Source organism: Malaclemys terrapin, chromosome 5 (assembly GCF_027887155.1).
Source record: "Malaclemys terrapin pileata isolate rMalTer1 chromosome 5, rMalTer1.hap1, whole genome shotgun sequence".
Taxonomy (NCBI): Eukaryota; Metazoa; Chordata; order Testudines; family Emydidae; genus Malaclemys; species Malaclemys terrapin.
This window is the reverse complement of record NC_071509.1, coordinates 108,933,335-108,949,426: the sequence shown is the minus strand read 5'-3', so window position 1 is coordinate 108,949,426 and position 16,092 is coordinate 108,933,335. Positions and strand designations below refer to the sequence as shown.

Here is a 16,092-nt window from a genome sequence, read left to right as displayed (position 1 = left end):
TAGTCTAATTCATTTTTTTAAAAGTACATTTCATTTTGAAAAAGGGTAATTTAGGCCAGAACCCCTCACCACCTAACTTTGCAGTGTCAATGGTTGGCACTAATCAGTAAATCAAACTCATTGCTAAGGTCCATGGAACACCATTGGTGGAGAGAGAGGTACAGCATAGTGCACTGAGCACAGGAACCCCCCATTTCTAATCCTGGCTCCAACACTGACTCCCCTTATGATCTTGGTCAAGTCCCTTAGGGCCTGATCCAGAGCCCACTGAAGTCAATAAAAAGACTCCAATTGACTTCAATGGGCTTTGGATAAGGTTTTTAATCTCTCTGCCTCAGTTCACCTTCTGTACAGTTAAGATGATTAGAGCTATGCAGAGGATAATTACATTTCATGAAGGATTTTTAAATTTGGCTTCCTTTTTAATTGGCATGAAACACGAACATTTCAAAATTCTCCAATAAGGTAAATTCGGGAGGAAGGTGGGAGTGCTGGATCAATCAAAATGTTTTGTTTCATTTTATACTTAAAAAAAATACATTACAATATTTCACAACAAAAAACCCCAAAAGGTTTATTCTGAAAATGTCAAAATGGGATATTTTGATATTGTCAAATGTTTTTGTTTTCTCCAAAACAAAATCTGGGTGAAATCAACAGGGATTTTGCAAAGCATTCTGATTTTGAGGGACCTGCATTTTCCAGCAAAAAATGATTCTGTTGGTCTGATTAACTCTAAAAATGATGATTTTTCTACCTGATGTAGAATTAGTGAATTAAAGCAGCACTCTGAGCCTCACTTGGGAGAAGATCGTGATTGCCCAGTACATTTTCAACTTTTAAAAACTGGGTGGATGTATGGGCCCTCAGAGCACCTCTCCCCGGCTATTGATGTCTGACAGGCAGCCTAGTCCTCCCTTGTGGCAGCAGCAGGAGGCAGCCAGGCATCTGAGGGTACGTCTGCACTACAATAACACACCTGTGGCTGGCCCACATCAGCTGGCTCGGGCTGTGGAGCTATAAAATTGTAGCCCAAATGTCTATACTGCAGTTTTATAGCCCCACAGCCCAAGCCCCATGAGCTTTAGTCAGCTAACACGGGCTAGCCACGGGTGCTTTATTGCAGTGTAGACATACTTTGAGAAGCCACTGGGTATAAAGGCCATTGGTTCCTCCATTCCTTCTGGGGCTTGAAGAAGCAGGATCAAGTTACACCCAGCTCCAAAAACACCAGCAGTAATGGTGGGGGCAGGAGCCTCTGTCCCCTTTGCTCCTGAAGGAAATAGCAGGCAGCGGGCACTCTGCCCGAAGAACAGGCACAGGAGAAATGAGAATGGGAGCAGCCACTTTCAATACAATGGAAGCTGGCTTCTCATTCCCCTCCATTCAGGGAGAGGGCCTGTCTCCCCTCACTGTTGAGGGAAGAGGGGCCTGTGGCTGGCCAGCCCATCTTTCACCCCGTTGTCCTAGGGAGATGAATTCCCCCACACTGAGCAGGGCTAGCTGTGTGAGAGGGGCTGGCCAGTGGAGGATGTACACACAAGCTGCTGGTGTCTACGCCCAGTGAAATCTGCTGCTCTCTTTCTCCTTTTCCCCTGTGACCACGGCTCTTTGGGATGGGGATACTTGTCCTCCTTCTGCCACACCTGGGTCCCTCGGTCTGCCAGTTTCTCTGCTCCGGTGTTGTTCCCTGTTCTACTGCAGGTGTCTGCAGCATGCAGGAGTGCTTGATGCTTCTGCCCCCCTTGCACGCCTAGGCTGGACAAAGGGGTCTCTCTATGTCCTTCCCTTGCTACCTGCTCAGCAGCCCGGCTGTCTCCTGCGGAACACACTGCCATGAGAAAGACCTAGGTTCCCTCCCCACCTCAATCAGCAGGGGCTGGTGCTTAAAGAGTGCGGTTGGGGGGAGGGTCTTAAAACCATCCACTCAGTGTATAGAGCCTGGAGAAATGTAGTGACTGTATCTGGTTACTTCACCTTTTAAGGTCTGAATCATTCTGTGTTGCAGAGTTCAATAGGCTTGTCACTTGGCAGTCAGTTGCTACTGGAGTGGGCTGGAGATTTAACCTAAGAATGCAGTGGGCTTGGATGTAGCTTATAAACAAGGATGCCCCTCACTAGCCTGATCACATATTGTTGTCCTGTTTTCTTATTATCTAGTTAAAGTCATTGGGTGAAATCCTGGCCCAGCTGAAATGAAAGGGAAGTTTGCCATTGATTTTAATGGTCCCAGGATTTCACCCATGGTAGCTAATTAAAAATGCCTGAAACTTATTTGGATCTGGAGACATTACATGCCTCTCTTTTAAAAATTAGAACCGGACTGGGCTATAACTGAATGTATGTGAGTCTGGAATAGCATGCATTCTGAAAGTCATTTGTGCACAAACAGGGCAGCAGATTTTTTGAGATGCATGTCAAATTGCATGTAAGTATTTGAGTGAGGGGTCAATTTGCAAAGGCTGTATTATTAAATTTAAACAGTTACTGTGGATGTGATTATTTAGGACTTCAAAGGCTGCAATAGTTAAATTAAATTTGCCATTAAAACTCAAAGAAAATCTCATGAACACCCGTGTCTCTTTGTTTAATGTTTTTATGATATTTGACAACAAGGTTGACCTGATCATCCATTACTTACTCCAGGGCTGAATTCTATCCTTAGAGTACGTCTGTACTTACCTCCGGGTCCGGCGGTAAGCAATCGATCTTCTGAGTTCGATTTATCGCGTCTTGTCTAGACACAATAAATCGATCCCGGAAGTGCTCGCCGTCAACGCCGGTACTCCTGCTCCACGAGAAGAGTACGCGGAGTTGACGGGGGAGCCTGCCTGCCGCGTCTGGACCCACAGTAAGTTCGAACTAAGGTACTTCGACTTCAGCTACGTTATTCACGTAGCTGAAGTTGCGTTTCTTAGTTTGAAGTGGGGGGTTAGAGTGGACCAGGCCTCAGTTAAACATGTGCAAATCCCAGTAAAGCCAATGGGAGTTGGCCTTTTAGAGGCCTTTCCTTTGCCTTTCCTTTTAAAGCTTAACCACGTCCTTTGTAACAGAAGACATGATATGAAAAACTGGGATCAATGTCTTGGTACTGATTCAAAATGCTGAAGTAGACCACATTTCAACAAAAGCCCCACTACTGTACTACTGGAATGGAATGCAAACGGCAGGGCTGAAAAAGGCACTTATTTGGTCTGGTTTCCAAATGGCTGCTTTGACCTACTCATAAAATATTTGGTTTCTCTGCTCTTCTGGCAGGTGCGATACCGAAAACAAATATTGTTCCTACACCCAGGAGCATTAATGCAGGTGTCTTCGGGGGCTCAAAAATAATTCTGTGAGAGTGGTTTCTTTTATGAAGGGGACTATGATTTGCCACGTTGTCACTCTTAACCCTTGAACCGAGTCGGGAAAGGTAGTAATAGAGGCATAGTGCACCCTGAGGATTTTTGTTTGTAGATTTTTGAAATACCCTCTCTCACAAAAACACTGCATCATGGGTAGTGGGCAGGAGCAGGAGTTTAAAGGGACATAATCAGCTTAGAATTCACATCTGTCGGAGAATGCTGTCTACTATAGTAATGACTACTACCGCTGAAAGGAGCTAGTGAAAGAAAACTATTTTTATGTTGTATATTTGACAACACTTTGTGTATAGTCAATTTCACTTTTCACCTGTTTAGTCAGTTAGCAGTGGAGCAACTACTACCTGAAGTGATCCATATAAAGATGAACAAAAGAGTAGAAACCCCTTTATAACAGTTCTAAAGGACCTTAAAAAAAATAGACTATGCTGTTTTAAGAGACCCTATAAAATAGAATATTCTGAAATTAGCTTTCAAAAGTTCAATTGGCCAGTTTTAAATTCTTCCTTTCAGCTTTCAAGTCATTTTCCTATAAATAGGATAGCAACTGTGCTATCTACATCCTTTACTGTTACACATTTGTTCCTGTCTGTGCTTGAAGCCCCAAGCCATGACTCTGTGGATCAGGCTAGCAGGTAGCTGACCACTGGGCACTATAGAGAAGGATGAACAATGTTCTAAACTCTTTTATAAAGAGTTGGCCACTATGGTTTACAGGGGTTGTGTGCCACTCTCCATGCTGGCCAAGGAAACAGAGTTAGTACCTTGGTAGCAAAAACCATGGGTAAAACGCTACATGAATCATGGCTATTGGTGAAATGGCTTCAGCACAAGTGCAGGGAGTGACACTTTTCCTCTCTCAGATCTAGATTCTTAAATGCCAGTCTTGCCATTCAATTAAGGCTCCATCTACACTTCTTTTTACATGGTTTCCTGATACAGTGCTAGTTCTAAGCACAGTTTAAAGGCACTTCAGGTGAAAATATTTCTAACGCAGTGTAGTGGGCTTATATGGAAGTGGCAAACCAATGTTAAGGCTGTTTCTAATCTTAAACATGATTGTTAAAAATAGTCTCAGTCAGCCCCATACACACTGACCAGCTGTACTGTGAGGAAAAAAAAGTTTAGCCTGAAGCTTTTTTTTTTTTTTTTTTTTTTATTAACAGTCTTGTAAACCAGTTGAGGACCCTGTGTGGATGAGGCTTAAAAGGAACCAGTGGTTTCCTGGCTAGAAAGGATCAATTGAGATATCTGCTACCTGGAACCCAGCTTGCTTGCACAGCAACTGTGCTGTCAGTGACACAGAAGAGAAAGCAGAGAGTGATCCCATCTGCTCACTGTGCTGTTACAGAGCTTCTACTGCCAAAGCTTCCTGAGTTTCAGTGACTGACCTAAAATGATATGCCCTGCTGTTGTGAGGGATGGCATGCAGTTCCAACACTGGTGTGCCCTGCACTCTTACTAGGTTATCTGAAGTTAAGGAGTCCAGAATCCACTGGGTGGCAGAGTTCTCGGGGTGCCTAGCCAAGTGATTCTGCCAGAATATTTAGGGAGCTTTGGGCATGCACGGCAGTTGGAAAGATTTAGTTCTGGAAACACCGCCCTTATGTGATCTGAGCTTGAGAACATAAAGGTCTGATCATGTTTCCCACCTGCCAGGTTTGTAAAATAAGTCACTGACACACTGTCTGTTAGCTGGACCTCTGGCATGTAATCTTGTTAGAACCCAACCAGTTTTCTCAGTGAACTTTAGTTCACAGTTTGTGTACTGGATGTGAAACTCTTAGCTGACAGAACCATTTAAAAGTGGCTGTGCTTGATTTCAAATGCAATGCCAATCCTCTGGTGCAGAAGACTTGGTGCTCAGGATCATTTCTGGTTGGTATTGTCAAGGGTACAATGTTAGTCAGACTGTATTTGAACAGTTTGACATTCTCCTCCACCAAAAAGTAGGGGAGATTCTATGAAGTGAGAAGCTCCACTACTGGAGCCTCTCTGAAATTTTTCAGTGGGAGCAGTTTGCACCATGCTTGCCCAGTAATCCAATACAGTACTACTTTGGGATAAAACTGGAACCTACAGTTCTTTATAGTTGATTTCTACCATTAGATCTCCCAGTTCCACACACCCGTATTTGAGCAGAACAGAAAAATCAATCCAAATGCTGCCTCTTTGCTCTAGGTTAAGTGTCCTAGATTTGTGCTACTCAGATGCAGGTTGTTCCATATCTGAAGCTAGATATACATATGAAGTAAGTAGAAAAACATATAACATATTGAACCATATCGTCATATGGTGTTGTGTAAAGATGAAAAGATTATCTGCAGTGCTATAGTTGGCACAGGAGTGACAACTACATCTAAAGTTGTATAATAATGTTTATATTTTAAATCCCTGTTTTCAGATGGTTATAACTGTCTGAACCCTTCACCTTTGATGATTTCCACCTGAAGAGGAATTGTTTGGGAAAGTTTGACCAAATATAATTCAGTGGCTTAGCAATATAAGGACAGTGAAAAAACACTTGTCCCATCACACAAAAAGAAAATATCTTGTAACTTTTTTTTTAGCATCTCTGGTGCCAGGGGCGGCACTATGTATTTTGCCGCCCCAAGCATGGCAGTCAGGTGGCTTTCGGCGGCATGCCTGCGGGAGGTCTGCTGGTAACGCGGATTCGGCGGCATGCCTGCGGGAGGTGCACCAGTCCCACGCCTTCAGCGTATCTGCCGCCGAATTGCTGCCGAAACACGGGACCGGCGGACCTCCCGCAGGCATGCCGCCGAAGGCAGCCTGACTGCCGCTCTCACAGCAACCGGCACGCTGCGCCCCTTCAGCTTGCTGCCCCAGGCACGCGCTTGCTGCGCTGGTGCCTGGAGCCGCCCCTGTCTGGTGCCAATTTGGTCGAGGGAAGAATGTTTACTTAGAAGAGCCTTTTAAACTTTTGATGACAGATCATTTTGATGTCACTGACTTATGAGCCCTTGCAAATTGCACTCTGTGCATTCACAGTAAATTCTGAATAATGCTAGCACTAAGCTTGTAAAGTGAGCAGTTCAGGAAGATCACACAGTGCATGCAAGCCTGGGTAACTTAGCTGAGCATTTGACAAGATGAAGAAGATGGGTGTCAGATCACAGGATAACTTCTGAGCTATAAAAACAGATGGCTATTGGTGACCCCACCACTTTAATAGGAACTGTACATTACAAAATAACTGGGTAGAGAGGAGGCTGTATCTACTAGTAATATGTTGGGAATCAGCAGAGTTTTTCCACAGGGAACTGGTTTGTTTTTTATAGTATTAATGTGTTTTTTTAGAGTGATATGTATTTGCAGCCTTTATTTTAACTCTCTTCTATCCAGGCTGATTTCCTGTCTTCTGATTTCATGCAATATATGATTTCCCTTTTGATAGAAAAGTAAGGAAAGTCCTATAGACTCTCCAGTATAAAATAGTGGAACAAACCGTCAGATTACTATAATGTGTCTGGAGGGGCAGAACTAAGAAAGAGAGAGTGTGTGCCTGAGAGACAGAAAAAGTTTAGAATGAGATATTAGTACCTGTGAGTAATCTGTCAGAAGGATAAGTCCTTTCACCACATTCATAGGGTCTCCAGTTGCCGAGAACATTTTAGACATTAAATCTCCGTACCCCTGGAAAAAGGTAACGGGCCTGAGCTGAACATCCAACAAGATTGCTGACATGCCAGCAAAGGACTCCAGGTTTTCCTCGCCTTCATCAGCAGATGCAGCTATTATGGATTCTAGGCCTTGAGCTTCAATCACAACCTAAAAGGCAAAAGTGAGACACTATCCATGACAAAGTGCCTGATCTGGAATTTTAAACACTACAAGTATTTCTAGTACACAATAGTTGAACTTTAAAGTTAACTTAATTTTTTTTTAATTTTACTGTAGATGAAAAAAGCATCTGATCAAAATATAACAGTGTTTAAAAGCAGTAGGAGAAACAGTAAAATAGTCTCATAGCAGCTATTGCTATTAATTAGTTGTGGGTGAAATTTGCGCCTAGCAGTAGACTATATAGTCTTTCCCCAAAAGTGAAACTTTGGACCTGTTATATAAGGAACTGCCTTTCTTTTGTATCTCATTGTCAGCAGCTTTTTCTGTTGTTGGCATATTCTCTGCCTGACCCAATAGTTCTTAAATGCCCCCCTCCCTCCGTTTTCAACAGGAGATACCTTAGCTTAAAGGCTGCAGGAACAGGCCCATATGCTAGCTCAGTGTTGACACAGTGCGTGACAGTTACCTGGCTGGCATGAAGTCGAGCATTTTTATTGAAAAGAAGGATGTTCATGTTACTACTTCTTAAAATCCCAGAGCCTGAATAGAGGATGTCAAGGCTGTATGTGGATGATGCATCAGGACCACCTTAATCGACAAAGACACCAGATATTAATCATGTCTGCAACTAAGTCAAGTGACCAGCAATATAAACAGGCTTAAAAAGTTATTTTTTCTGGTTACATACGTGTCACGTAGCCAGAATAGGCAGAAGACGACCCAGTCTTGGAGAAGCGATCATAATTATGCACAACCATGTCCTTCAGAACTTTACGAATCATTTTGCTGCAGTATTAAAAAATGAAAAACTAGTTTGCTACTGTACTGTCTTCCATGAGAACATAAAGAATGGCAGCCTATTGGGAAAGAGAAGATTTAACTTTGCTCACACTACTCTATGCCTGACTCAGAGCCTACTGAAGTCAATGGGAGTCTTTTCATTGACTTCACTGGGCTTTGGATCATCCGTTCCTAAAACCTGAAGATAAATAGATAAGGGATAATAGATGGTATTTCAGAAACCACCTAAGAGATTTAGGAGCACAAGTCCCATTGAATCACTTATGCACTTTTGAAAATTCCACTCAATGTTGATTATTTCCTTTCTTTCTTGAAAGAATTTTAAGATCGTAGATGGACAAACTGCTGGGGAGTAAAGTTCCTATCCACAGAACAGGTATTATCTGACTTTTTGGTGCTTCACTTTGCACCTTTAATGTTCTTTTGAAAGTAAGATTTTTAATCTGTCTATATACATTGATATTTCAATAACAGAAATGTAAAAGATTACTACTGAAAGATTTTTTGTTAAGTACCTGGCTTAATTATTGAGATACTTTTATAAGGTCTTGGCCACAGATCTGGGTTTGGTTGTAGGAAGGTTACCAATTAAAATGGTTTTATTTGAAAACTAACATAGTCTAGAATGAAAGATATTTCAATGATTTTCTTTTAATGCTGCAACTTTTTAAAGAGCTTCACTTTTGGAAACATAAGACATAAGTTCCATCGAACATCAAGAATGAAGACCAGGTGGGAAGATTTTCAAAGGCACAAATGGCAGGGAAGCACCTAACTAATCGAAAATCAGCAGGGAGCTTGGTGCCTCACTGCCATTTGTGCCTTTGAAAATCTCCTGTCAGGTGTTCAGTGTCTACCACTGGAATATATGGATTTATTTTAACATGGCAGTACCCAAAAATAGAAAGATGAGCATGTGCCCACTTATGACCTCTTAAAAACTACATGTTTTTTAGCTATTAACTGAATACGCTTTGTTTTTATCCCGTGTCACATTAGTACAGAGAGTGATAAGTTTGTTTGTATCTGTGTATGCCTGTACATTTGTGTGTGTATATATACATATATTAAACATAATGTACCTTGCAGGCATTTCAAAATGAAGTATATCTTGGACTAATGAGAGCATGTACTTGTTCATTTCCAATGGCAGTTCTCCAATAGAAAGCAAGAGGTTTTTCACTTCCATGTAGGATGGGTTATTGCTGAAGATGATGGCAGCTGCAGTGGTTCTGAGGGTCTTTTCATAAATTTTATGATTCTGGTGATAAATCCGGTTCATGGTTTCCTTCACCTAATCAGAAAACAGAATATTCACCTAATAAGTCACAGGTATCCATAGAAAATGGAATCATACTAATTAATGATGTCAGAGATACAAACACATAGCCTGACTCCTGCCTAGTCTAGGTCCATAGCTAATATATTCGAGTATGTTTTAATATAGTGCTTTTTATGCTCCCAGTGTCACTTTATATGTTAAACACTAGTCGTACAGGAATTGTGTGAGGAAATGGAGCAGCCGTTATGTTTTCAACCATAGCTCACACGCAGCCTTACACATTAACACTGACAGCAAGATTGTTGGCCAGAGCATAGTGGAGGAGAATTAATACAATGCTGACAATGGCTAAGGAGATTTTTTTAAATGGTTAAGAGAAAGGTATCTTTAAAAATAATCGTACATTTTCCACAAGCTAAGGATTGTCTGCTACTGAGGTATCTCACCATGAAGGGCTGCAGAGCAACTTCCTAACTAATGGAGTGACAGAGTGAAGCAGTCATGGCCTGCTGATGGACTGAGATGGTTGTGTTGTGAAATTGCATCATGACAACGCAAGGTCAGCAGTGGTTGGTGCAGAACAGCAACAGAAGTACACAGTGCAATGCAATGATGTCAGGACCTCGCTCTGGGGTAATCTTCTGTAGTTCCATTTGCCATAATCTCTCAGTATTCCTCTTGAGCAATCCCTTTCCTGGCTGCTGGGAAGGAGGAGAGAGGTACCTCTCTCCTCCTTTCCACCCATTTTCCTTTGCTACCTGGGGGGCAAGGAAGGATCCTGTTCACTCTGATTCACATGTTCAGCATTCCCTCTAATGTCTCGTGTGCCACACAGCAAAGTGAGCACATCTGTGAATGGAGTTCAGATCAGAGCCGGGAGCTCCACATGCTGTACCATAATTGTTGCATGTGACTCTAGAGCCACAGATTAATTCTCTAGATACTGCTCTGTGGGAAGAGAGAGATGTGTAGAGATCAAAACTGCCATGAACAGTTTTCTGGCTACACCGTGAAAGGGTATAAAAGACCATTTATTGAAAGAAAAAATATCTAGTGTAAATTGAAATGGGGTGGGACATGAAGAAGGGGCTCCACTTAATTTACATTTGATTTTAAATGTCCTCTCGTGTCCTTTTTCCCTTGCAGTAAATCTTCTCACCTCACTGGTGATGAAAGAGATGCCATATCTCTGCAGAGCTGTGGCAGCAAGATTACTGATGGGCCCTTCTCCTGCTTCAGCATATTTTAGTAGCAGCGGAATTGCTTCAGGCAGAAGGGCGTTCTTCATTGCCAGCAGGTACATCTTCACATCATCCTCTTTCTTTGCCTTGTCTAATCCTCCTAGGATCAGCTGCTTAGCTCGCACAACAGCCTGAAAAGAAAATAGATGACATTTAAGACGTGATCCTCCAAGGTGCTGAGCACTTCCTGCAAGGTGCTAAGCTTGCTCAACGCCCATGTGAGTAGGAGCTGCAGGACTGGGTCCGGATACCTTTGGCTGGTTTAAAACATAATTGGTCACATTTAGCAAAGGTCTGACTTTTCAACTGCATACTGAAAACTTCCTTAAATCTACAGGCATGCCCTGATGCATGATTCCTAAACATGCCACTCACTCAGCATGCACCTGTTGATTCAAGGAATATACTGACTCCACTGCTGAGGCCAACAGACACAATTTAAATAATTGTGACAGAAAGAAATGACACGGGAAATGTTCCTTCGTGCCTATTCACACAGTGGTATAGGAACACATGGCACTTAACAGAAAAATAAAAGGTGTAAATCTCTTGGGTGCTGGCTGGATGCTTGAGACTCTTCAGCCGTGCAAAGGAGTCATACATCCAGCAGATCTGACCAGTTGAGGATTCCTTGTCCCTCAGGTTGCTATACTTCTTGTCATGACCCATAGAATGGCATAGAGTCTGCCCTGCGCTGAGCACAGATTAGACACAGTCCACCACTTGGACCAGTATTCCTGCGCCAGTGAATCTGTAATCTAAGTTGTTTCCATGTTTTAGGTAGACCCTGACTGCACAAAGTTCTCAGGGGATGCCAAAAACTTCTGTAAAACCAGACAAAAGTACCATGTCTACTGCCAGGCTAGGAACATACAGGCATTTGGGATTAGGGAGAGGTCTGATGTTAGTTACCCTAGTGTAAATCAGGAGTCGTTAAGAGTTATCTGCATGCACAACAGATGTAACTGAGATCAGAATCCGGCCCCCAGGGCACAAAATAAAACCTGTTCTAAAGAAAGTCTGTCCATCATGTTAAAGGTAGGTGTCATTTAAAACATGAGGGCAAATTCTGAGGGATGCTTGCATGAGTCTCCCAATACTTTCAGCAGGGGTTGTGCATGTGCATCCAATGGCAGAATTTGGCCAGTAGAAAAACAGCAAATACTTACTGGCAGTTTGCAGCCTCCTTTGTCACACAGCTTTTTGACGAGTGCACCAACGATGATGGTAACAGTTTCTCTGATTTCACTATTTCCAATCTGGCCCTGGAGTCTATTCTGGTATTGAAAGGGAACACTGTTAGCCTTCACATCTAAATAGAATGGTACAAATCCTGCAATGTGCTGAGCGCCCTCCACTCCTGTTGACTTCCTGGGAGAGGAGGGTGCTCATCACCTTACAGGATCGCACTTGTACTCAGCAGAGTACTGTTCTGCCGTTGGGTGTAATAACCAAATGTACAGTACCAAATGTGCTTGGGGCGGGAGCTTGTAGGAGGCGGCATTCCGCCCAATCCTAGGGCGGCACAGCCGCTTTTTTGTTGTTGTTGTTGTTCTGCTCCGGCCGCCCTGTAGGGGGCAGCGGTGTGGAGGACGGGAGCGCCCTGCAGTAAGCCCGGCAGCGGCAGCCCGCGTCCTTCCCTCCCAGCCGACCAGAGCGGTGCGGAGCCCTCCTGGCAGGGGGCACGGTGGGAGGGACCACGTGACAATGCCCCGCTGAAGCCCTGGCCGCCCCCCTTCTCTCTCTCCCCCCCGCTCCCTCCCCCTCCCCCTGCTAGCCGGGGCACATCTGCAGGGCAGGGAGTGCCCCTGCATCCTGGCTCCGGCCGCGCTGCAGGTGTGTTTTGTTTTTTTGGGTTTTTTTTCTGTTCTGGCCGCTGTGGTTTTTTTTTTTTTGTTTTTTTTTTTTGTTTTTTTTTGCTTGGGGCGGCCAGAAAGCCAGAGCCAGCCCTGCAAATGTAGTTTTTTTCCTTTTAAGTTTCATTCAGAATATCTGGCACAGCAGTTCCTTATGAAGCTGATGTTTAAAGCCTGATGTCAACAGATAATAGAAATACTTAGCTCCTATATATTTCGTCTCTGAATTGGTATACTAACAAGAATAATTTGTAAAACGTTGCTTGATCTGGTAGTCTCTAGGACAGGGGTGGGCAAACTACAGCCCGCCAGCTGTTTTAATCCGGCCCTTGAGATCCCGGCGGGGAGCAAGTTCTGGGGCTTTCCCCGCTCCAGCCGGGGAGCAGGGTCAGGGACCACTCCGCGTGACTCCCAGAAGCAGCAGCATGTCCCCTCTGTGGCTCCTACGGATAGGGGCAGCCAGGGGTCTCCGTTCCACACTCTGCCCCCACCCCAAGCACTGCCCCCCGCATCTCCCATTGGCTGGGAACCATGGCCAATGGGAGCTGTAGGGGCGGCACCTGTGGACAGGACAGCATGCAGCAGAGCCACCTGGCTGTGCCTCTGCATAGGAGTTGGAGGGGGGACATGCCGCTGCTTCTGGGCGCCACTTGAGGTAAGCGCTGCCCTGCACCCCTGAGCCACCCCCCAGTACCTCAACCCCCTGCCCCAGCCCTGATCCCCCTCCCACCCGCCGAACCCCTTGGTCCCAGCCTGGAGCACCCTCCTACACCCAAAACCCCTCATCCCCAGAGCCAGCGCCCCAGCTGGAGCCCTCACCCCCCCTCGCACCCTACCCTACCTACCCCAGCCCGGACCCCCCTTCCCACACCCTGAACTCCTCGTTTCTGTCCCCACCCCGGAGCCTGCACCCCCAGACATAGCCCTCACCCCCGTGCGCACTCCAACCCCAATTTTGTGAGCGTTCATGGCCCGCCATACAATTTCTATACCCAGATGTGGCTCTTGGGCCAAAAAGTTTGCCCACCCCGTTCTAGGAGAACTGGGGACGTACATACATATTGTTATGTAATAGGTTTTCTATGGTGTAAGCAGAAGTGACATTTTACAAAGTAGATATAGGTTCTGCATCGAAATCCTATGCATTGTGGGTACTGTATGAGCCACAGCCTGCAGCAGAATATGCACACCTCAAAGTTATGAGGTGTTGGACAACACCCCTTCCCTCCCCTCTCAGCATGGCTTAGGTTCTTTGAGTAATAAATGAGCTTGTGTTTTGCTGCCATTTTGACTTACAATTAAAGATTTCAGTAGCAACTCATTGGGGTGGGAAGCAAATCCACAGGCATATAGGAACCGCTCCTGCAGGACAGAGCTGCTTCCATTCTTAAAGTCCAGGAACTCCAGCATGGCCTCCAGTGAGGCTGGGGTCTGAGCAGAGGTTACAGCATCCACCAGCTGAGGACTGTAAAGTGAGGAGTGGAAATCAATAAGTTATTGAAGTGTGTTGGGCAATGTATTGAAAAGACACGGCTACTTACAGAAACAAAGAGGTTGAGCTATTGACAGGTCTGATCATGGAAAGTAAATTATAGGTAGAATTTATTACTCTTATTGGCCGCTACTGCTTTCAGCATTTACATTTTTAGCAAAACCAGTGCTCCTGAAATCTTCTAGGACAAGATAGTTGAAGGACAGCAAGGGGTATCCATACATGTAGATGATATTTTGTTTTATGCCAATACAGAGGAAGAGTATGATAAAAGGCTTAGAAGTGTTCTTAGTGTTTTAAAGTCCACAGGATTAAATCTGAAAAAGGAAAAGTGTGTCTGTAAAAAGAAAAGAGCTATAACGGCAGATGAAGGAGTTTCCACTCAGCTTGAGATCCAGCTTTGACTCTGTTGTTTACCAGAGACCAGACTGTCTGGGATGCTATACAGTTGCTAAAGGCATCTCGGGGCTGAATAATAAACTGCAAGAACATATTATTGCAGAAGCAAGCACTGTCATACAAAAACTTCCCCTTCCCTGTAGATAGAAAAGTGTTAACTATTACAGATCCAGCATATCACTAATATGATTACACATGTATGTGGATGAGTTACTCTCTCCCATGCACCCACCCCACATTTTTTGTGTTTTGTAAATCCTTTATTACAGCATAAAAGTTGCTCTTGGTGACTTACAGTACGTCATTTCTTTCACTTCTAAGAATTTGAAGTATCTCCTCTTTCGTAGCTTCCCTGAGGTTCTGAATGAAGGACAAAAAACTTCTTGTTGCTTCAGCTTTGGAAAGGTTTTCAGGTTCCAATTGTTTCCTGATAGCCTGCCAGTGCTCAGAAATCTGCAAAATAATTAAACAAATTGTGTCAAACCTGGTGCATTGGTTTCAATTCTCAGAAATCAGTCTCATGATAGATATGTTGAGTATAGTTTATAGTAGTTGAAATCTCATATACTGGAGATTCCTTAGATAGATATCATTTAATATGCCTCTGCTATGGTACCATGTGTTTCTTAAACCTTTTCCAGGTCCCATTACTGCAGCAAAACCAAAATTGAGCGTCTCATTGAAATCTACAGTATCACTTGAGTACTACATAATATCTGAAATGTGATATATTTTGGTCCAAAACATGGTTGCCCAGCCTCTGTAAATACAGTGTTCTCATGATGTGGCTCTAGTTTTCTTGAAACTTCACTATTGAAAGAAATGTGAAAAGCCACATTGACATTTTTTTTTAGAAGATGGCACTTTTGTAAGAAGCCTTTGCAGATGCCCCCATACAACTTTCCCATTTCTGTCTTCTACAATTGTGTATGGTGAAGAGGGGTAGCAATTTGTGGCTGCTTTATAAAATGGTAGTTAGCAGAGTATTGGAAACAGGATGCTTTTGCATGCTTTCAGTTGTTGAATCATGACATGTATATAGCACATGTCATCCCAAAGTATCTTTAAAGTGCTCCACAAACTATACCCATATACCATTGAAATACAACTACCTCTGCTGTGGTGGAGAGCAATCAAGTGGGGGCACAGAATGCTGAATAACAGTTGTGGAAGGGAAAGAGGGTGAAATTTAGGCCACAATAAAGAATCAGTCAAAAATGATGTACCAGCACTAGAGGAACACAATTGCCATACTAAATCAGACCACTGGTTCGTCTAGTCAAGTATCCTGTTTGGTACTTGACTACCCAAGTCAAGGTGGGAAGTACAAGATACTTGAGAGGGAGGGGCAAGAAGCCCTGCAGTGGGCAGTTATGGGACAATATGTCCAAAAGAAAAGTTTCTTCCTTCTGTCTGTGGTTAGAGATTAGTTTATGTCCTGAATTGTGAGGATTTATATCCCATCCAGTTGTTGTCATCCTCTCTCTTCTTTTTTTTTAAATCCTTACTCTGGATGTTCCTATTAGTGATATAAATGTCCAGTCCCTTTTTTCAATCCAGCTAAACTCTCAGCATCTATTTTATACATTTCCAGACTTCCCATTGCAGTGTTTTAGAAGCCCATGTTCAACGTTAAGAAATCTAAAGATTGAGAGGGTTACTTTCAGACACCCTTTGGTAAGAAATCTGTACAGATATTTTGACCTTTTCTCTATTCTATCACCTGCCTCCACTTCTTTTATCTAGTATTATCTAGGACATTCCTTGGTGAAAACTCATCTGTTCTTTGCAGCAGTGTTTATTGCAGTTCTCCGAAGTGGGAAATCACATCAATACCAGTTCAATCTTTGCT

General features: G+C 43.6%; 1 protein-coding gene across 1 annotated transcript in view; it reads right to left on the bottom strand.

Moving 5' to 3' along the window:
* The window catches only part of MTTP (microsomal triglyceride transfer protein), a 39,062-nt gene that overhangs the window by 6,177 nt on the left and 16,793 nt on the right, over positions 1 to 16,092 (bottom strand). Inside the window, exons 8-15 of the mRNA XM_054030748.1 lie at positions 14,536 to 14,693; positions 13,646 to 13,814; positions 11,663 to 11,770; positions 10,412 to 10,624; positions 9,053 to 9,264; positions 7,858 to 7,955; positions 7,636 to 7,757; positions 6,927 to 7,154 (exon numbers count right to left, since the gene is read on the bottom strand). Of these exons, the coding sequence (XP_053886723.1) occupies positions 6,927 to 7,154; positions 7,636 to 7,757; positions 7,858 to 7,955; positions 9,053 to 9,264; positions 10,412 to 10,624; positions 11,663 to 11,770; positions 13,646 to 13,814; positions 14,536 to 14,693 (1,308 nt within the window). The remainder of the gene's footprint in view (positions 1 to 6,926; positions 7,155 to 7,635; positions 7,758 to 7,857; positions 7,956 to 9,052; positions 9,265 to 10,411; positions 10,625 to 11,662; positions 11,771 to 13,645; positions 13,815 to 14,535; positions 14,694 to 16,092) is intronic.